The following is a 22,253-nucleotide window of genomic DNA, read 5'->3' as shown; positions in this document are numbered from 1 at the left end:
CATAATACACCTTGAGGACTAGCTCGTTTTCTCCTAATTGAATAGTGTATTTCGGTTCTTAGCTATATCTGGTGGGCAAAACTAACAAATATATTAATCAATCAAAACTTTTGAAAGCAAAATAATGGATAAATAAGAATATGGGAGTATGAGTTTGATATGGCTTGCCTTTCTGGAGTTTGCTGAGATCTTTAGCTTTGTTCTCGATGTCCCGCTGTAGTTCTCGAAGAGCTGTGGAGGAGGAACTCAGTGTTTTTCTGGATTTTTGCTGCTGCTGCAGGTGCCTTGTTTTTCTCGTCTCTACTTCGATCGAGAGAAGCTCGGCAAAATACCTGAAAGGCTATTGTTTTTCTGTTTATTGGGCCGGACTGTGGGCAATTTAATGGCATTCACTAAAAGCATGAGGACATCTGGGCCTTTGAAACTAGAGAATGCCCAATAGTTCATAGACTCCATCAGTGGAATTTTTTTACAATATATTATCTAAAAATTTCTTAATTTTATAATTTTAATGATTACAAAATTATTATTATTATTTAAGGTCTTAGATTCGAGCCCGATGTCTATAGTAGTATATAAACATTCATTGCCAAATGGTCGAGAGTCTTTCAAACATATACTAATACAAAAATTATTAGCCTATAATAATACACATCATGTGAACACAATTACTTGAGAATAATTCTTCTAAAACAAGATTTCTTGTTATTACCGATATCACTCAATGAAGTTTTTATACCAAATAAAAAATAATATCCAAAAATTTATCAAATATAAAAAAAATCTTTGATTATTTCTTGTCATCCTTACTCTATTGTTATTTTTTAATTTATTTTTTGTCTACTAAATAAAAGTCGTAATAATAAAACTAACCAGAGTCACTTTAACAATTATCTATTAAAATATTCTATTTTAAACATTTTATTTTTTTGTCAAAATCATTCATATTGAATGAAAGTTGACTAACAATAAATACATATTATTAAAATGTTATTTTTACATGTATTTAATTGTTAATATATCATATGTCATATCATAAAGTGATGACATTATATATATTACACCATCTAAAGTATTAAAATGATATGTGACATATCATTCAAAATAATGTATATGACATATCACTTAAGATGATGGCGTAATAAGTCATATCATTTATTAATCATTTGTTAAAATTACATATTAATAAAAGGCATCATCGTTAATTAATAAATAATATATTTTAATTAAAATTAAAATATTTTAAAAAATTATATGTTAAAATAATTATATAAATATATTTTAGGATTACTTTTAATGTTTTTTAATATCATGTTTCGAAAAAAATCTTAAATAACATTTCAACGTAAAAAAGGAAAAATACAATTAATAATAATTGGGCTCACAAGTCACACGTAAGCAGCCCATTTATCCAATGCTCGGACAAGGTGAAGGTCCATAGATTCGAATGCCCCCTCGCGAATTGCGCGCCACTCTTGAAACCCAGTCTCTTCACGTTACCTGTGTTTACGAAGTTTTTTTTCATATATATTATTTTCAACCACCATTTTGCAGTTAATTTTCTCGAAAGGCCTCTGATCTCTCCATCAAATGGAACTTTCAGTCGTCACACGATCTCATCCATCGTCTTTAAATTTACACCGTTTCTCTTCTTCTACGGGACTCGCTCGATCCTCAAAACGACACGCATCCGTCGCCGTTTCATCTCCCCGGGTTCGCGTCGCCGCTGCTTCGAGCTTCTACTGTCCGATCAGGTTACAGTTAAAACGGTCCAGAAACTCCAGAAGCGAAGGCGACGATCAGGGTACGACGTCGTTAGAGCTAACGCCGCCGGTGATGTAAGTAAATAAACATTACCTTCGTTTCTAAATCTATTTTTTCTTCATTCTGCAATATGGTTTGTGGAAGGTTTAATTCTGTATCAATCACTACACTATTCATACCTTTTAAATTTAGTACTGCCTTTTATTACTAGGAATTTAAGCCCCCCAATTGTTTTGGTTAAATTCGAAATACATTCGATTTTAAAATTTTAATTTTAACTTTATGGATTGGGTTTTAATTTTAAAATTAGATAAGCAGGCAGGGGGATTAAATTATTGAAATTAAAAGCAGAAAGATTAAATTTTGAATTTTCAAAGTGTACAGGGACTGTTTATGAAATGAATTTGTTACTGTTATGATTTTTTTTTTGTGTTATTGTTTTAGGATCCGTTTGATGACTGGGCCATTGACGATACGATGGTGGGTTATATGCTTTCATCTGATGGGGAATATAGCGATGGGGATTTGACATTAAATTTTTTGTCTGATGAGGATTTGCCTCTCCAAGAAGCTATAGCCAAGGCTTCCCATCGGCTTGCTTTGCGAGGAAAAGGCATCAAAAGACACAGGCAAGCTCTTTTACCAAGTTTCTGATGATAAAATTCTATAGGAGCTATTGTAAATTGTAATATGCAATTTTTTTTTGTTAAATGTAAAAGTATTACTTTCTAAGGTAAATGTCTAGATTCAAACCTATATAAGATAGAGAATGGGAACATCCTTAACCACTCAACCAATTAATAGGTCTTTCTATTTTATAGAGTGATTATATTATTTTACAAATTAAAGAAACAATGTTCGCATGAAAATACTCATTTAGAAATGATCAAACTATAGTCCAATGACCAAGTCCATAGCGTTGATGGTTTGATTAGGAAGGTGATGGTCTAAGTAGAATCTTGAACTTCACACTCACTGTTCATCGTCTTCTTCAATGTTTTTCTCTACTTTCTCTAGATCATCACAGATAGCGGTTCTCCGCCCAATCCAAGGAGAATGAACCGTCAAAGACTATCACCTTTCTACATAGACCATCAACATGTAGTAAAGGGACATTTTATACGATTGGACCTTTTCTTCATATTAGTCGTACTCTGTGCATACATGAATACTCTTTTAGGCATTTGTTGATGGATTGCCCAAATTAATTGCAGGATATACCCTGGGTTGATAATGAACTTGACTCTTATAGTCTTCGTGACAGTGGTTCTTTTAGTTGTGGTTTGGTGTAGATGGAAAATTGTCAGGCTACCTTTGGCTCCACTCTACTTGACCTCCCCATTTTTTATATCTTTGATCTTAGCTTCATGTGCAGGCTACGTCGGTGTCCCGTTGCTTAGAATCTTTAAGTTCCATTAAGTAGTTAGGAAAATAGGGCCTCCTAATATATGAGAAAGAAAAGGACCCCAACAATGGGTGGACTATTTTTTGTACCAGTAGGTATAGCTGTTGCAAGATTTGCAACCGGTGTTTATTCTGTTGAAGTCGCTGCTACTGCAGCTGCAACCTTTGCATTTGCTGCAATTGGACTACTCGATGACGCCTTAAGTTTCACCAAGAGAAAGTGTGGTATGGATCCACGGTTAAGACTACTTTTGGAGGTATCCATTTTCTTCCTTCCTTCTATCTTTAGTCAAATATGCGCAGTCCCTGTCGCCTTTGGAGTTCGTTTATCATCATTGCACTGATCTTGAATTGTTTGACAATGCAGGCGGCTGTTGGGGTTTGGTTTTCATATTGGTTGGATACTACGAATTTGTCGACACCCTATGGCATTTATATCTTCTTGTTAACTATTTTGATTCACATTTATCTGGTAACTAACATCTATTCTTGTGCCAGAAAATTTGTGAATAAATAACAAGTTTCCTCAACTTCTCATTTGAAAAAAGGGGGCTGAACTAATTGAATACAAGTATGAAAGTTGAGATAGTCATTCTTGTGAGAGAGGGTTATCATACAAGAGCTTTCAAGGGGAATTATGGCACTTAATGTGTGTGTCAGCTCAATTTCTTTTTCTTTTTGTTTATTGAATTATTTTTTTCATTCTGGAAAACAGTATAAAAATTACAGATTACGCTCTATCTTATCAGAATAAAGGGTCTTAAATGAATGATGATTGAATAAATAAACCACCATTGCTTCAGTTCATGTTTTAGGCTATCCTTCGAAGACCATATTTCATATTTTCTATTCTGGAATGATTCTTTTGGTTTTCACTTATATTGCAGGAAAATGCTGGTTCCTCTACCGTTGGGCCTTCTGTTCTTGGGAAAATTATACCTATTGTTGACTCCACTTTGTTCCCTTTCCATGGGAAAGGGGGTTAACTTAGCAGATGGTCTTGAGGGTCTGATATGCCCGAGTTAGTATAGATTACTTCGAACAGGCCTTGTCGTTACATTTCTCATCGACTCCACTTTGTTTCGTTTCCATTTTATCATATTAGCTGACTCTTCTTTTGCGAGCATTACCTTGCTCTGCCATGTTATGTAAACGTCTTCAACACATGATTGTTATTTTTCAATCTCGATCAGAACTTAGTATATTCGGGGCAGCAATGGCCGGGGCATGCATTGGTTTTCTTTTGCACATCCAGTACAAAGTTGCTGTAAGCATGGGCGACACCGGGTCTTCGGCCCTTGGTGGCGCATTAGCTGCAATGGCCGCTTGTACGGGAATGTTCTTTCCCCTATTCATTGCATCCGGCTTCTTCGTTTTGGAAGTATCATCTGTCATTATGCAGGTATACAATATGCATATCGGTTCGACTTTCTGACTTTGCATAACACGTCGTTGCCGGCTGCAGCTAGCGATGAATGTCGATGGTAACTGACACTGTTTTCTCAGGGGCTAAACTTTAAATACACAAAGCACAATGAGGGAAGTGGACGTCGGTTGTTTAAAACGGTACGTTTGCATCTTCATATGGAATTATGTGGGCACAAAGAGACCACTATTGTCGCTGGTGCTTATGTTGTTTCCTGTGTGCTGGCTTTATTTGCTGCTTACATTGGCCTTAAATCCGCATAATAGCTTTGATTATATATATATATTTATCTAATTGTATTTTGTAATATTTGATATATATATATATTCATCACTCCCTTTATGTGATTTCTGTTCGAATATATATATATATTTATCTAATTGTATTTTGTAATATTTGATTAGATTATAATTATTTGTGGTCCTTTATCTATATAATATTATAAGATATTTGATTAATTTTGGTGTCACTTGATATAGTAACACGTGGGATTTCTATTTTATACACAATAGCTTAACGCGTTTTTTTTCTTTACTTTCTGGTATAATTATTTGTGTTCTAACTCAATTAATTCGAATAGAATATAATAATCGGAGCTATCTTTTTAAAGTTGACACTTAATATATATATTTGTAAAAAAATTTATAAATTTTATATAAAAATATCAAGAACAATTTTTTTTTTAAATTGAAACCTATCGTTTGTCTCCGCCCAAAAAAATTATTATCAATTTTTCTAAAGTTTGACACATGATTCTTATTAGTTAATGTAGAGTAGGGGTGTTCAAATGGGTAATTCGGTTAATCGTATGAACTGCATTACAAAAAATTCATTAACCGAATTTTCCCCCCGTTAATCAAACCAAATTTTTTCTAAAAAATTTAACCAAATCGAACTAAGTTCGATTAATTGATCAGTTAACTAATTAACCGAAATTTATAAATAATATTTAAATAATATATATTAAATATTAAATTTTTTTTTGTTAATTCGGTAAAAATCGAGTTCAAACACCTCTAAAACTAAATAATATATATATATATATAATTTCAATTAATTCGGTTAATTAACTAATTTTGAACAGAATTAACCGAAACCGAAATTTGAAAAAAAAACATTAACCGTTAACCGAACGAACCCAAAATTAATCGACTGAAAATTCAGTTTAATCGGTTAATTTGATTTTAACCGAACAGTGAACACACCTAATGTAGAGGTTTATTAATAAGGGTGATCTTTTTAGTCTAATTTATACGTTTTTTTAATTTTGTTTTTCATTTTATTCTTTTACTACTGTATAAAGAATATTTGTTGATACACATGTTATGTAAATTAAATTCACATAATTTTATTTATTTGGACCTTAAAATTTTAAAATCTAAATGTTAAAATCTAAATATCTAAAATTTAAACCTTAAAAAATGTGAATATATATTCATTAACGGCGTGAGTGTTCAATAAAACATATTTACAACTATAATTGTAATTTTTTAAGAAAAATTACAATTAATTATTGTATTTATGCTTCACTTTGGCCCGAAAGAAAATAATATAGGCTTTTTGGCCCAATACGGCAGGCCAGAAAAAAAATTAGGGAAATAGAGCACCTTCACTTGTAATTTGAAATCTACAGCATTTGCTACCGTGTATGGAAACTTGTCACCTCAAAGTGGTGAGTTTCAACAAAATTTCAAACTTTTAACTCCGATGTGAGAAAAAAATAATAAAAAATATATATTTTATTGGAACTTGTCACTTTGAGTGACGAGTTCGAATAAAAAATATTATTTGGACAACTCATCATCTCAACATGACGAATTCCTTAAATATGTAACAAATGCCGTAGATCTCTAATGAAAAATGAAGGTGTCCTATTTCCCTAATTTTTTCCCTCTCTTCCCTATTGGGCCAAAAAACCCAATAATACAAGGCCTTCAAGATTTAAAATTTCACCCAACCCATTTAATAACAGTAAACTAATATAAATACAAAACCTGACCCGATAACCGAATCAAGTAAAATATAGACCTTTTGATATGAGAAAACCCTAAATGAGAGAGAGGGCCGCCACTTCTTCAGATATCATCTTTTTCTAAAAAAATGGTTACTTTCAGGGTAAGTGGCCAACGCCTCCTCGATTTCCATCTTTTAGCTTCAGTGTTCTATTGTTATTAATATTTCAGACTTTGTTCTTACAATTTGACTGTGGTTTTGTTCTGTTATGCTTGGGTTTCTATCTATTCGAAATTTTATTTCATTTGGCTCGGAAGTTATTAGCTGTATTTGGATCAATATGAAGAAAATGGAATTATTTGATACTCTTTTTTGGTTTTGCTTATGGTTGCAGTTTCACCAGTATCAAGTTGTTGGAAGGGCTCACCCAACGGAGAGCGATGGACATCCCAAGATTTACAGGATGAAGCTTTGGGCCACCAATGATGTTCGAGCCAAATCCAAGTTCTGGTTAGTGATTATTTTCATGGTCATTTGTGTTTTTTTTTAATTTGGTATCCCGCTTGAATGAAGCTTTGAAGTTTTCTGACTTTTGGGTGTTGTTGAATATATTCATCAGGTACTTCCTGAGGAAGCTGAAGAAGGTTAAGAAGAGCAACGATCAAGTCCTCGCCATCAATGAGGTATATTTGCCTTTTATAATTTACTCTGTATTAACTGATTTATTGTTGGGATGTTTTGTTGAAAATTATTGTTGGAGCCACTGCTTTGAGGGAAGATCAAGGTGCCGTTGCACCATCTCCGATGGAAAGCGCGGGCGTGGCACTGGGTGTTCCGGCTGCATTAGCTGCCTTGGCTTCAATGGCTGCATGGTTCTTTTGAACTTCATTTCTTTGTATTTATTTATCTTTTAATTCATTGGTGAATATTGTCGAAACCCTCCCTTCTTTTTCTGATTTATTTCCTTGCGTTTTCTGTTGGTTGATTGCTTGAAATTCCAAGCAACTGGTGTTCTGGATGGTGGAGACTGGAAATTTTATTGTTCTTTTCAAGTAATTAAATAGTTAATAAAATCTTGATCTATATCATATCTTTGGTGTTACTTTACCCATTCTAGTATATCTTTATATATATATATATATATATATATATAAATATCCACTTAACCGATCAACATACAAATTATAAAGAAAATATTCAAAAACCTTAAGATATTTAATGAGAATTTTCAAAACTAAATTGGGGTCTAATTAAAAACTTTGATGAGAATTTTCAAAACTTTTGAAGGGTTTATTTAAAAATATTCAAAAAACATTATGACTTGATGATAATTTCAAAACTTTTGAGGGTCCTAATTAAGATTATGCATATGCTGGACTCATCTCTATAAAATGATGGATGGCTGTTCTAGATGGTGGCCCAAACACCTTGAAAGCACCTTAGATAATATATATATAATAAAATTTATGTTATTTGTAATTTAACTTTAGCATTATAAATTAAAAAGACAGAATTAAATTCTTATCTTCCTATTTTCCAGTTTACTATTATTATTTAAAACTTCTTTAAATGAATTCTATGTCGCGTTGGAAATTTGGATTTTATTTATTTTACGAATTGGTAAGAATAGGATGTATATATATATATATATATATATATATATATATATATATATATATATATATATATATATATATATATATAATGGTCACAGTTTATAAAGATAATTTTTTTTTATGAATTATTGGATCGAAACCTAATTATTTAAATACTAATGAATTTAAGTTTAATGATAAGATTGAAGTTTTAGAAACTTTAATATATTATATGTGAGTTCAAGAAATTATATTTGAGTCATGGAGTGAAAAAAATAATTGGTGCAATAGAAATTATTTTCTGAATTAAAACTTTGTTAAAGTAATCGATGGAAGTTGTTAGAATACAACGATTTCTGAAAGTCGTTAGAAATATACAACGATTTCTACCTAAAACCATGTTTCTCTGCATAACCTGTATGAGAAAATTATCACGTAATCCTGACGATTTTTTAAAATCAATGTAATCCAGACAAATTTCATCGAATATTATTATAAAAATCAAAATTTAGAAAATAATTTCTGCCTCGCCTTATATTAACAAACTTTTCTGGCCCAAATATTCAAACAAATTAACTTTGAGTTCTTTTTAATTTATTTTAATTTTAGTTTTATCATGTATAAACGTCTAGATTTAGTTAATTGTGTATCACAATGATTGATTTTGATTATTTTTATTAGGATTTGTGTAACAAATATGGTTCGTCCAGGCTTTGAAATTCAAAGCCACCCACTGCTTTGAATAAATGGTGACTTAGAATTAAAAACATGGACTACTAAATATTTTATTATTTAGTAATAGGATAATTACAAAATTGAGTCATTGAACTTTAGGGTATTTTTAAAGATTAGTCCATAAGCTTCAACTATAAATACCTTATCCCATTTAGCTTCAAAATCATCCCAAATTCTCAAATCATTTCTTTATCCCAATAATAGAGAGTTTCTTGTGAGTAGTGAGTGTTTTATGAACACCTGTAAATTTTCTCTTTTAGTAAAAGATTTGCAGCAGCCCGGAGACGTAGACACAATTGGCTGAACTCCGTTATCAATTTTTCAAGTATTATTTTTTCGCTTTTATTTCGCATTCTTACTAATCTGGTTATAGGGAAATTACTCGTTCTCGGTTTATTTCCCAACAACTGGTATCAGAGCTTTTGGTTGTGAATTTTGTCAATTTTTTTCTGAGATTACTATTCATTACTATTCACGTGAATAGTGAATTCTTTAATAATAAAATTTTTATCGGCGATATGAATTTGTCGACGGAGGTGTTCTAATACAAGACGGTTCGCGGAAATTGTCAGAAACGATCCAAAGAAGCCAGATTCGAGTGGGAGCGATGGCTGCAGACGAAGGGAATGTGAAAATTGAGAAGTTCGATGGTGCGGACTTTGGCTTTTGGAAGATACAGATTGAGGATTTTCTGTACCAGAAAAATCTATATCAACCTCTCTCAGGAAAGCAACCAGAGGGCATGAAGAATGAAGACTGGGCCCTTCTCGACAGACAAGCCCTCGGAGTTATCCGACTGACATTATCCCGCAATGTTGCTTTCAACATAGCAAAGGAAAAGATCACGGCAGGTCTTATGGCGGCTCTCTCCAGCATGTATGAGAAGCCATCAGCCTCAAACAAAGTGCACTTGATGAGGCGATTATTCAATTTGTGGATGGCGGAAGGGGCATCAATGGCACAACATCTAAATGAACTCAACACAATCATAACCCAGTTGAGTTCAGTGGAAATTGAATTCGATGATGAAGTTTGAGCTTTAATTCTCCTATCATCTCTATCAGACAGTTGGAATGCTACTGTTACAACAGTCAGCAGTTCATTAGGAAACAACAAATTAAAATTCGACGATGTTCGGATCTGGTATTGAGCGAAGAAATTTGACGGAGAGAATCGGGTGAAGCATCAACCTCCTAGCCTTGCACAAGGAGTCCAGAGGGAGAACTTCAGAAAGAATTCAAATCGTGGCAGATCGAAATCCAGAAGGGGCAAATCAAGAACTTGAAAGAAAGATTTTACCTGTTATAATTGTGGCAAGAATGGTCACTTTAAAAGAGATTGTCGAGCACTGAAGAAAGATACCGATGCACAGGAATCTGCCAACGTGACAGAGGAGACATGTGATGCCATGATTCTAAGCGTCAACAGTCTGATTAAATCATGAATCTTGGATTCAGGGCATCTTTCCACTCCACCCCATGCCGAGAAATCATGAAGAACTATGTCAATGGTGATTTTGGGAAGGTCATCTAGCTGATGATGAAACCTTGAAGATCGTCGGAAAAGAAGACATCCGATTAAAGTTGTCAAACCAGACCACCTAGACGCTGAAAGGAGTGAGACATATTTTTGGCCTCAAAAGAAATTTGATTTATGTAGGACATCTTGATAGAGAAGGATATAGCACAACCTTTTCAGGCTGTGAATGGAAGATTACCAAAAGAGCACTCGTCATTGGTCGTGGTAAGAAGATTGATACTCTCTATGTAACCTCAAATTTAGAGAATATCATTACAGCCGCAGATGCTGATGAAAAATCAAACCTATGGCACCAAAGGCTTGGCCATATGAGCGAGAAAAGGATGAAGACGCTTTTGTCAGAAGAGAAGCTGCTAGATCTAAAGAATGTAGATGTCGAACTATGTGAGGATTGCATCTTTGGCAAACAAAAGAAAGTCAGTTTTGCAAAGATTGGCAAGACACCCAAGGCATAAAAGTTAAAGTTGGTTCATACTGATGTATGGGAACCATCTCCAGTTCCATCCTTGCAGACTCACTATATTATGTCACCTTCATCGATGATTCATCAAGGAGTGTGTGGGTTTATTTTCTGAAGAAGAAATCAGAAGTCTTTGATAACTTCAGAAAATGGAAGGTCATGGTGGAAAATGAGACTGGTCTGAAAGCCAAGCGGTTGAGGTCTGATAATGGAGGAGAGTACATAAATCGTAGATTCAGAGATTTCTGCGCAAACAATGGGATCAAGATGGAGATAACAGTTCCCTTGACACTGCAGTAGAATGTCGTAGCAGAGCGCATAAACAGAACTCTGAATGAACGTGCAAGAAGCATGAGGATACATGCCGGATTACCTAAATTTCTATGGGCTGAAGCTATCAACACTGCATCTTACCTGATCAGCCATGGGCCCTCAGTTCCTTTGGATGGCAGAATACCAGAGGAAGTTTGGAGCAAGAAAGAAATAAACCTTTCACACTTAAGAGTGTTTGGTTGTATTTCTTATGTACACATAGATTCTGCTGAAAGAAGTAAACTTGATGCCAAATCCAACAAATGTGTCTTTGTTGGTTATGGTGGTAATGAGTTCAGTTGCCGATTTTGGGACTATGAAAATCGGAAGATCATCAGAAGCAGATATGTTATTTTCAATGAGAATGTAATGTACAAAGACAGGGAAACCATAGAATCAAGTAGCTCCAATACCAAAGCTGAAACAAATGAATTTGCTGAGTTCGAGGAGATTTCTGGAAATGATGTTCAAATCAGTCCTGAAGCAGTTCAAGAAGAACTAGGCACACCAGCACTGAGACGTTCCTCCAGAATTCCTAAACCAACCCAGCGTTAATCGTCTTCTTTGCACTACTTGTTACTGGCTGACAATGGTGAACCAGAGTGTTATGATGAAGCAATGCAGGTGGAGGATTCAGTCAAGTGGGAGTCTTCCATGAAAGATGAGATGGACTCGCTTATGTCAAATCAGACGTGGGAATTAGCTGAATTACCACCAGGCAAGAAAGTGCTCCATAACAAGTGGATTTACAAGATCAAAGAAGAGCACGATGGGAGCAAACGCTACAAAGCAAGATTGGTTGTCAAAGGCTTTCAGCAAAAAGAAGGTATTGACTACAATGAAATTTTCTCTCCAGTCGTGAAACTATCTACAATCAGACTGGTGTTGAAAATTATAGCTGCAGAAAATTTACATCTTGAGCAATTAGATGTAAAGACAACTTTCCTTCATGGTGATTTGAGGAAGAAATCTATATGAGGCAGCCAGAAGGCTTCATAGAGGCAGGCAAGAAAAATCTGGTATGCAGGTTGAAGAAGAGTTTGTATGGTTTAAAACAAGCTCCTAGATAGTGGTACAAAAAGTTCGATAGTTTCATGAATAACAGTGGTTTTACTAGATGCCAAGCAGATCATTGTTGCTACATCAAGAGGTTCGATAACAACTTCATTATTTTATTGTTGTTTGTTGATGAAATGCTCGTTGCAGGCTCAGACATGCAAGAGATTATAAAATTGAAGCAAAAATTGTCGAAGCAGTTTGCTATGAAAGATCTGGGCACTGCAAAGCAGATTCTTGGGATGAGTATTAAGAGAGACACAAAGTCGGGGACTTTGATGTTATCACAGGCTGAGACCTCAACAAAGTACTCTCCAGGTTCAACATGTAAGATGCTAAACCAGTGAGTACACCTTTAGGTGTTCATTTTAGACTCTCCAAAAATAGTCACCAAAGAAGGAGGAAGAACGTGCACATATGGTGAAAGTGTCGTATGCCTCAGCAATTGGAAGTCTGATGTATGCCATGGTTTGTACCAGACCAGATATTGCTCATGCAGTGGGATCTGTTAGCAGGTACATGAATAATCCAGGCAAGGTACACTGGAAGCAGTCAAATGGATCATCAGATAGTTGCTGGGTACCACAAACAAAGCACTTTGTTTCAAAGGTGGAGATACGATACTGACAGGCTATGTAGATGCTGACTTAGTCGAAAATATTGATATTAGAAGAAGTACTACAGGGTATGCCTATACCCTAGGAGGAACTGCAGTGAGTTGGGTTTCTCAACTACAGAAGATAGTTGCTCTCTCCACAACTGAAGCAGAATATGTCGCTGTTACGGAAGCCAGCAAGGAGATGGTTTGGCTCCAAAGTTTCTTGGAAGAGTTAGGCAAGAAACAAGGAAACAATGTCTTGTACTGCGACAGTCAAAGTGCTATCCATATAGTAAAGAATCAGTCTTTTCATTCCAGGATGAAACATATACAATTGAGATATCATTTTATCTGGTCTCTTCTGGAAGATGAGATTTTGAAACTTGAAAAGATTAGTGGAGCTCAAAATCCGGCAGACATGTTGACAAAGACGGTGACTACGGACAAACTGAAGTTGTGTTCAACTTCAGTTGGAATGCTAGAGTAATAAGACCAGAAATTTTGCTACATTGATTGAGGTGTGAAGACAGATTAAAATCAGTCTTCAAGTGGGAGATTGTTGAAATTCAAAGCCACCGGCTGCTTTGAATAAATGGTGGCTTAGAATTAAAAACATGGGCTGCTAAATATTTTATTATTTAGTAATAGGGATAATTACAAAATTGAGTCATTGAACTTTAGGGTATTTTCAAAGATTAGTCCCTAAGCTTCAACTATAAATACCCTATCCCATTTAGCTTCAAAATCATCCCAAAATCTCAAATCATTTATTTCTCCCAATACTAGAGAATTTCTTGTGAGTAGCGAGTGTTTTGTAAACACCTGTAAATTTTCTCTCTTAGTAAAAGATTTGCAGCAGCCCGGAGACGTAGGCACAATTGGCTGAGCTCTGTTATCAATTTTTCGGGTATTATTTTTCGCTTTTATTTCGCATTCTCACTAATCTGGTTATAGGGAAATTACTCGTTCTCGGTTTATTTCCCAACACAGGCTGGTATATTACAAAGAATAACTGACAACACATAAATATGCATGCCTTGAAATGATTTTGCTCATTTTAAAACCAACAAAGTAAAGCTTGCAAATATTTGGTCAGTATCATATCTCTTCCCCCTATAAGAACACTTGAAATCTCTGCAATCCAAAAGACACAACATCTTCTCTCACTTTTGTAATTCTCAAGAGTGCTTCATCTTTAGTCTGAGTTAGACGAGAAAAATGAAGGAAGCAAAATGGTCATTGTCGGCATTATGGTTGTTGTTGTATTTGCCAGTGGAGCACTGCTTTGAGGGAAGATCAAGGTGCGGTCGCATCATCACCGATGGAAAGTGTGGGCATGGCTCTGGGTGTTCCTGTTGCACTAGTTGCCTTGGCTTCTATGGCTGCATGCTTCTTTTGAAGTTCATTCCTTTGTGTTTATTTCTCTTCTAGTTCCTTGGTGAATATTGGTTTTTTTACATTTGATTCATTTTCTGGTGTTTGGTTTTGCTTGAGTTTATCATCATTCCAAGCAACTGGTATTGTGTATGGTGTAGACTCAATTTTATTGTTCTTTTCTAGTAAATATAAAACTTAAGTCTTTGATTTTTATTGTATCTTTGGTGCTTGTTTACCCTCTTTCTTACTACCAATAGATGCTTAGAATTAGATCCTCAATACAAAACCATTGAAATCATAAACTCCAAAGGTCCATAAAACAATAGCTTACAAGTCACGTGCAGAAGCAAACAGGGGCTCCATCCCCAGTTCACATTTAAGCTACTACTAAGCCAAGTCATTATTTTTAAGACAATCTTAATAAAACATGAGTTGGGCAAACCAAGATTTCCATGCAAATGTGATTTGCATACTTGCTTAGTTAGATTCAAACCAGGTCTTCCCTTGTATATATATATATATATATATATATAGAGAGAGAGAGAGAGAGAGAGAGATCTCACACTACCATATGCACCGTTTCGGCGGCTATCATCAAGATATTATCGTCTTGCAGTTTCTGAAAATTGCAATAAAAAAAAAAAAGTGACCATCAGTTTATGAGGTTCAAAATGTTATACCAAGAACAGAGAAAAAGAAGGGTCATTCATCATTAAGAATATAGAAACTTCGTATTGATATTCCCATCCCATCAGCCCATATATCAACTCCAATATAGTAACGATCTCCGCCCTTGAGTAATGGTCATCAGCTCCGCTGTTGACAACATCCTGTACTTCCGATATAGATATGGTATCCTTGTGGTTCGTCCGCATATGCTGACCAAATTTAGCTTTAAATGCTTCTATTCTGAAATCAATCAAGAATGTAGGGGGAAAATGAGTTTAAAAGTTAACATGTGAAACAATAGAGTGCAGCTGAGTTTGATGAAGAAAAGATGGGTTAACGCATAATTGAAGTGTTTAGTTAGGACTCAGACCTTTCAAGCGAGCCGGTGGCAGTAGGCTGCTCAGCTGTTGGAGGATCATCTACTTCCATATCACTTGTGGTTGGGCTAATTGCAGCAATAGAGAAGGTCAACACATCAGGATAAATTCAATCATTTAGCGATTTTTAGATAAAATTTATACAAAAGAAAGTATCTACATGATAAAGATGCTCGGCAGTAAGCAACGCATGCTCATTAAAGACATATCGCATGCTTACCCTTGATGATCAGCTCTGTGTTTTCTTGCTTCTTCTTTTTGTCGTTTTTGTTCACGATTGTCCATCTCGGTCAATTCTTTATGATAAATAGCAAAATTTAGGACTTCTAGAGCAGCTTTAACATCAACTTCTGTAACCTGCCATGATAAACCACCATGAAATACAGCTATGAATTAAATGCATAAACCAAAATACATGTAAAGGGACATATAGTAAAGCAGCTATAAGCAAGGACTAAAAAAGAAATTCAACGACATAAACATGAAATCACTATAATAATTTTTGTTAAGGTAATCCCAAAGAACAAGATTGAATTTTAAGAGCAAAGCCTTTTTTTTAAGGGAAAAAAAGGAAAATAAACAGCATCAGGAATTCCAACTACTATCACTACAGAAAATTGCTTCTTTCCTGTTAAGAAATGATTACCTTTTTTCTTAACTTCAGCTTTGCATGAGCCGTTGACAGACGAGTTATGGTTTCCAAGGTTCTAGCCGTGATCGGAAGGATTCCACCAGTCTACAAGTATCAGAGTATTAGAAATTTAGAATTACAAATTGAGGTAAGCATGCCAAGTTATTCCTTGGCTGATTACAAAAGCAAACCTTTGCATTTGAACTGGCAGTTCTGAGCTCTGCATAAGCCGTTGCAATCTGTTCCGAAGCATGCAGATGAGAATACTTTAAAATAAGCTCCGGAAGTAAATTAAGGATTGCTGGGGAGAAAAGTTAAGAGGCAATCAAGGTTTCTTCTAGAAAAGATATTGCAGAATAACCATGCACAATATTCATATTGATTAAAACAGAACAAAAGTAGAAGGAATCAATTGAAATGGAAGGATAACATAAATGAATCACTGGAAAATAAATATATTAGTAAAAGAAAAGAATTGGCCCAACCTCATCAGTCAGATCAGGCTGAATCCTGTGTTTTGCACAATGAATATACTTTTTGAGGAAATTTATGGTAAGAGTATCACACTTCCGACCTCTTTGTGTTTTTCTCCCATGTAGCACGCGGTTATTCTTGACAAAAACAGATGAGTCGACATCAGCTTCATCTTCTCTTCCACATCTTGTACTTCCATCAAGAGCTGCCTCCCCTGCACTTTTAATCAATAACCTTAGTAGGTCTACACGTGCCTCCAGTCTTTAAGCATGTAAGGAAATTCTTTTCCTACCTCCATCAATAGCAGAGCGAAAACGGTGCATTCTCAAGACATGCTCATAGATTTGACGATCGATATCAGCATCCATTTGATCCAATACAATAAAGAGTAAATCAAAACGAGAAAGCAAGGAATCTGGAAGTCCAATGTTCTTTGTTGGAGTCATTGAACGATCATACTGCATATTCAACCAATAGTAGGGATAAGCTCAATATTCAACCTTGCTGGGGGGAGGGGTGAATGCAGGGTTTCAAATCGCGGTCGCGTTTATGGTTATTTCGGATTTACCATGATTGCGGCCGTCGCGGGTAACTCGGACGGAGGCGAAACCGCTATATCGCGGCCGAAATCACGGTCACGGACCGTTTTTTAAAACCCTGCATGAATGTGCATCTTAGCAACGGATTACACTTACAGTTCCATATATGTGCATCTAAGAATCAAATTGATAATGTTAATCAAGGTAAATTATAATAGTTTTCATTCAATCTGTTGGTCAGACCATTTCGTCCTACATCATGAGTTGCTATCTTTTATCGGAGGGGTTGTGTCTGATATTGAGAAATCTTTTCGAGATTTTTGATGGTTGAGATCAGTTGCTACACGAGGGTGGCCGTTGGTTGTATAACGGACCATTTGTACACCTAAACGTGTTGGGGTCTTGGTTTTCGTGATCTACGTCAATTTAATCTTGCACTTCTAGGTAAGTTTATTAGGCGTTGTATTCAGCATCCACAGTTTTATGGTGCGTGTTCTTTCGGCAAAGTATTTTCCGAATGGTTATATTTTTATGCTTGCTTGGGTTCACGTCCCTCTTGCTTTGAGAGGTATGTTTACTGCTTTATCGAAGTTCCGAGCTGGTTTACACTTGCACATTGGTATGAACAGTTCAGTAGGTATGCATCACGATCGATGGGGTTGTTCTTCTTCCCCAAATTCATTTGGACACTCATTATGTTGACTCTCCTGATGCATCTATCTGTTATGGCGATTTTATGATTCCCAGCTCTGCTGAATGGGATCTTTAGTGTGTGACTTATGTATTTACCTCCGCTGATACTTAGCTAATTACTCACTATCCGATTGCCCCGTGTCCAGGGATACTCTCATTTGGAGTGGTCATTCTTCTGGTGTTTATTATGTTCGCTCGGTTATCACTTTCTCATGCAGTTGAATCATCAAATGGAAGATGTTGCACCTCTTTGGATCTTGCTTTCATGCCTTCCCATTCCTCCAAAGGTTAGGCTGTTTGGTTGGTGAATTGGGCATGAAACGCTACCAACGGGTGCTCGTCTGGCATTAGTGGGGATTGCTACAGTTCATTGTGGTGTTTGTGGAATGCCTAATGAAACGGTTCTCCATGCCTTAAGGGATTGTGCCGATGCAACTTTCATACTCCGCACTACTGGTTTCACTTCGCCCGTGGTCTTTGCTCCTCAGCGCTCCGCTGGTGAGTGGTTAAAATCCATGAACTTTGTGTTGCCTGTTGAGTTAATCTAGTTGTCTCCAGGAGTTGTCTTTGTATGGTTTTGAACGTTAAGCATATTTTAGGTGGTTAGAATTTAGAGTCAGCAGTTAATAAAAGTAGGGTAGCAATTATTTGAGTAAAGTTTATATGGGTAGTTTTATTTTTAGAAAATGTGGGTTGTTATGATAGTGGTGCAGTTATGTTTTATATTTGCTTGTATAATAAGAAAACAAGAAAATGATGCAGTGTGTTGAGCATCACAAAATCCTCTGTGTTTTGTTTTGCGTTTCAAGTTTGTTACTAGCTTAAGAAAACCACCATTAGGTATCAAGAGCCAGGTTGTCAAAGCAATGACCTGTGAAGTAGGAGATCAATCACAGACATTTGCAGTGGTCAAACCGATGGCAAGAAGAGCCTCATTCCCGATCCAATATCCAACGTTAAGTTAAACGAACTACGGCATATGGGTTGTCAAGATGAAGATAATCTTGTGTTCGCTAGGAGTATTGTCAGTGATCGAAGATTGAGACACAGACGACGACAAAGATCAAGGCGTCATGGAAGCCATTTCTCAAGCCGTGCCAGATGACGTGGTGATGGAAATCGCTGAGAAGGAGACGAAAAAAGAGGCTTGGGATGCACTCAGGAAGATGCGGGTTGGTGAAGATCGCGTTAAGAAGGCACGCGTACAGTGCTGAAACGACAACTGAACAAGTTACACATAGAGGATTCAGAGACAATAAATGAATTTTCCATGAAGCTTACCACACTGGTGGGTGAGATTTGCTCCCTGGGCACGAAGCTCGATGACAGTGAAGTTATTGAAAAACTGTTCAGTGCAGTTCCAGATAGATTTCTCCAGATTATTGGAACAATTGAGCAGTTTGGCGATATTGAGAAGATGTCGATTTTAGAGGCAATCGATCGTCTTAGAACCTTCGAGGAAGGGTTTAAAGGGCGACTGCACTCAAAGAGTAGTGGAGAACAGTTACTCCTTACCCAGACCGAGTGGGAGGCAAGAATTCCAAATGCAAAGAGAGATGAAGGTTCCTGCAGCAACAAAAGAGGAGGACGTCACGGGAGAGGACGTGGGCGTGGAAATGGTGGAGGTCGAGGAAATGGTGAACGCAAAAACGAAGACCAAAAGCCACACAACTTCGATAAATCCAAGGTTAAGTGTTTCAATTGTAATGAATATGGTCACTTTACAAAAGAGTGTCCCAAGCCAAACCAAAGAGAGAAGGCCAATCTTCTTACAACACAAACCGATGATGAACTGGCACTGTTGATGGTTGAAACTTGTGTTCTCAGCCACGCAATACAGAAATTAACAGGTGTTACTACACGAAGACAAGGTGGTGCCAAAGATTAACAGCACCCAAGACAAGGCTTGGTATTTAGATACCGGGGCAAGTAACCACATGACCAGTTTATTGAAATATTTGCTGAAATTGACACGACCATTAAAGGGTCAGTCAAATTTGGAGATGGCTCGGCTGTAGAAATACAAGGAAGAGGTTTAGTTTTATTTGAATGCTTCACATGTGAACATCGTGTACTTACTAATGTCTACTATATCCCAAAGTTGAAGAGCAACATAATAAGCCTTGGTCAGTTAGATGAGAATAGATGCAAGGTTGTAATTGAAGGAGGAGTAATGTCTATCTTCGACATATCACAAAGGCTACTAGTAAAAGTGAGCAGGTCAAGTGATCGCTTGTGAATGCATATGCTAAGGCAAGCAATGTGCAAGTGTACACAATCGATGCAAGTAATATAGTAGTGAGTGAGTATCGTCTTCACAGGGATTGGAGGGCTTTTAAAAGGTTGCTACAGCTAGGAATAGGTGTCACTAACTAATCCTAAGTATATAAGTCTAATAGTATAAACAAGGAAAATATGCAATAGTAAATGGTATGAATAGATCGAAAAAAGTATGGCTGAGGTAATAAAAATATGCAAAGGTAAACAAATAAAAGTTGTCAAGGTTAAAGTTATCAAAACTCTGTAAATAGACTGGAAACCTCACACAATCAGACTTCTAACGGAGCACTTCTGTTGGTTTTGCTATGGCGAGAAGTTATTTCATACTAAGAATGATTTGGTATGCTATGCTTAGGCTTCTTGACAGGATTACTGAGTATTCTTAGACAGTTGCTATGACAATACTACTCGGCGTGAGCTACAACCCTTGGTTTGTCAGACTGTTGTTGCGGCAATACCTCTCAGCGTGAACTATAGTCGTTGTCTATCCTACTCAAGCATCTATCCCTTTTAGTCGATTGAAACCCTCTCCTTATCTCTAAGGTAGACAAGTTAGAACATCACCATCCCAGATCCATTCCATTGTTCATGTAGATCTTTCTTAATTCTCTCGAATCTAAGAATCAATATCTAGACAAACGACAATCTCTCAAAGCAGTTATATTTTCAAGACGTGTTTCACCTAGACCCTAGGCAATCTCCCGAAGCTCTTACAGTGTCAAGGCAAAAATATTAAAACAATGAACAAAACAACACTTAACAAAAACATACTTAATCATTCATTAACGGTAAAATAAAATCTCATCCAAGCATTCCAAACACCAAATAAAATAGTTCATGGTGTGGTTAACATCATCTCAAAAATATTCATTAAGTACAAGCCCTTAGAAAAGTAAAACATGAAGAACAAGAGGAAGAAAAACTCCCAGAATAGAGCTCTGTCGTGACATCAAACCACCACCATGACTACTCCAACGCACCAGCCTCTCTCGAGGGTCTGGCCGCTGCCCCGACAAAGTCTGGTTATGGAGGGCACCAAGGACAGACGAGTGGGGGCTGTGGAAAAAGGATGTCGCGTCCGCCTTTTTCTAAACCTGGGGAATATTCTATGTATGATTCTTTCCCCTCTCTCTCTGCCCTTTTTTGGCGGTTGTGACTGGGTATTTATAATGGAAATTTTCCTAGGGTTTCACATCTTTAAATGCTCCCTAAATAACTGTTTTTTCTTGTCCAGCTATAAATGGATTTATTGCACGTTAGGTCAATCAGGCAGCTGTTGTTAGACTTTTGGGGGATTTATTGCACGTTAGGTCAATTAGGCAGCTAGCAGGTGACGTCAAAAGTTCGTCAGATTCGCGCCAGACTTGCAAGATTTTCCTTGCCTTGGCAAGGAAAATATGTTCTTCACTGTCTTCGTCTTCTGTGTTCCATTATCACTATCAAATTAATTTGTGTCGGCAAATAAATTTTTCCTCAGACATTTCCTGCATCATCACAATCAACAAACAACTTTTCTCATCAGCAACATCAGTTTAATCAAATAAACTTTGCATCGGCAAAACTTATCCACCATATGAAAATATGTTCTAATGCAACTATATGAAGCTAAAATGCTTTGTCAATGGCTTTTAGACAATCAATAACTTAAGTAAAAAGACTTAAAATATAGTCTTTTTACGGAGTTATCACACCCCCAAACTTAAGCTATTATTTGTCCTCAAGCAATAGATAATAAGCAATTGAGAAATAAGTTGCCATGGCGGAGCAAAAAATTAAGACAATCACGTGGTTTAAAATTTCAACCCTTAGCAAAAAGTTTAGCCTCAACATGGTAGACTGTACGAGAAGTCAAGTACCTTTCGTAGGTCAAGATTCTTTATCGGTGTGTGTGCATGATTGTATAGCAGTCTATGCTTTAACGTAATTAGAAAGCTTATAAGTAAGCGCTTCTATTTTGCCAAGACATCAAATTGTTCATCAAGCATAGTTTCACTCCTATTTTATTCAACATGTAACTTCAACTTTTTTTCATACTTCAAGGAGAGTCAACTCATCACACTACCATCCCACACTCTAGATGAAAGGGAGCATACCTTCCACCCCCTAGCTAGTTAGGTAGAGTTTTTTTTAACACTGCTTCGAGGAGAGTCAGCCCATCACACCTACCATCCCACACTCTAGGTGAAAGGGAGCATACCTTCCACCCTCGAGCAAGTCAGGTAGAGTCATCCCGTGACTGCTTTCATTCACTCATATGCCGAGGCAACTATTTATTTAAGGTATTTTTCCAGGTCATGTCATTGCACAGAGGAGTGTCCCTCTACAGTTATGCCGAGACATTTATTTGTAATTCACATAATTCAAAACATTA

At 36.2% G+C, this 22,253-nt stretch overlaps 3 protein-coding genes and 1 pseudogene across 3 annotated transcripts; 2 read left to right on the top strand and 2 right to left on the bottom strand.

Moving 5' to 3' along the window:
- The first annotated feature begins 1,532 nt into the window (after positions 1 to 1,532).
- Positions 1,533 to 4,859, top strand: LOC120172913 (annotated as a pseudogene).
- A 1,764-nt stretch (positions 4,860 to 6,623) lies between these two features.
- LOC120172941 lies at positions 6,624 to 14,241 on the top strand. Its single transcript, XM_039180262.1, has 4 exons — positions 6,624 to 6,709; positions 6,942 to 7,057; positions 7,167 to 7,419; positions 14,116 to 14,241. Exons 1-4 carry the CDS (start codon positions 6,695 to 6,697, stop codon positions 14,239 to 14,241), a joined length of 510 nt encoding a protein of 169 aa, XP_039036193.1. The 5' UTR covers positions 6,624 to 6,694.
- Positions 14,242 to 14,778: 537 nt separating this feature from the next.
- Positions 14,779 to 16,273, bottom strand: LOC120172940 (DNA replication licensing factor MCM3-like). The gene is made up of 7 exons (XM_039180261.1): positions 16,258 to 16,273; positions 16,088 to 16,197; positions 15,912 to 16,001; positions 15,486 to 15,622; positions 15,259 to 15,333; positions 14,987 to 15,128; positions 14,779 to 14,838 (listed from the first exon to the last, which is right to left on the bottom strand). Exons 1-7 carry the CDS (start codon positions 16,271 to 16,273, stop codon positions 14,779 to 14,781), a joined length of 630 nt encoding a protein of 209 aa, XP_039036192.1.
- Positions 16,274 to 16,339: 66 nt separating this feature from the next.
- On the bottom strand, positions 16,340 to 17,072 carry LOC120172924 (DNA replication licensing factor MCM3-like). The gene is made up of 3 exons (XM_039180249.1): positions 17,066 to 17,072; positions 16,663 to 16,828; positions 16,340 to 16,584 (listed from the first exon to the last, which is right to left on the bottom strand). The coding sequence occupies exons 2-3, from the start codon at positions 16,814 to 16,816 to the stop codon at positions 16,355 to 16,357; spliced, it is 384 nt and encodes a 127-aa protein (XP_039036180.1). The 5' UTR covers positions 16,817 to 16,828; positions 17,066 to 17,072; the 3' UTR covers positions 16,340 to 16,354.
- Positions 17,073 to 22,253: the final 5,181 nt, after the last annotated feature.

Source organism: Hibiscus syriacus, unplaced genomic scaffold, assembly GCF_006381635.1.
Source record: "Hibiscus syriacus cultivar Baekdansim isolate YM2019G1 unplaced genomic scaffold, ASM638163v2 tig00111917_pilon, whole genome shotgun sequence".
NCBI classification, from domain to species: domain Eukaryota; kingdom Viridiplantae; phylum Streptophyta; class Magnoliopsida; order Malvales; family Malvaceae; genus Hibiscus; species Hibiscus syriacus.
Note: the sequence above shows the minus strand (reverse complement) of the source record. Positions and strands in the feature narration are given on the sequence as shown.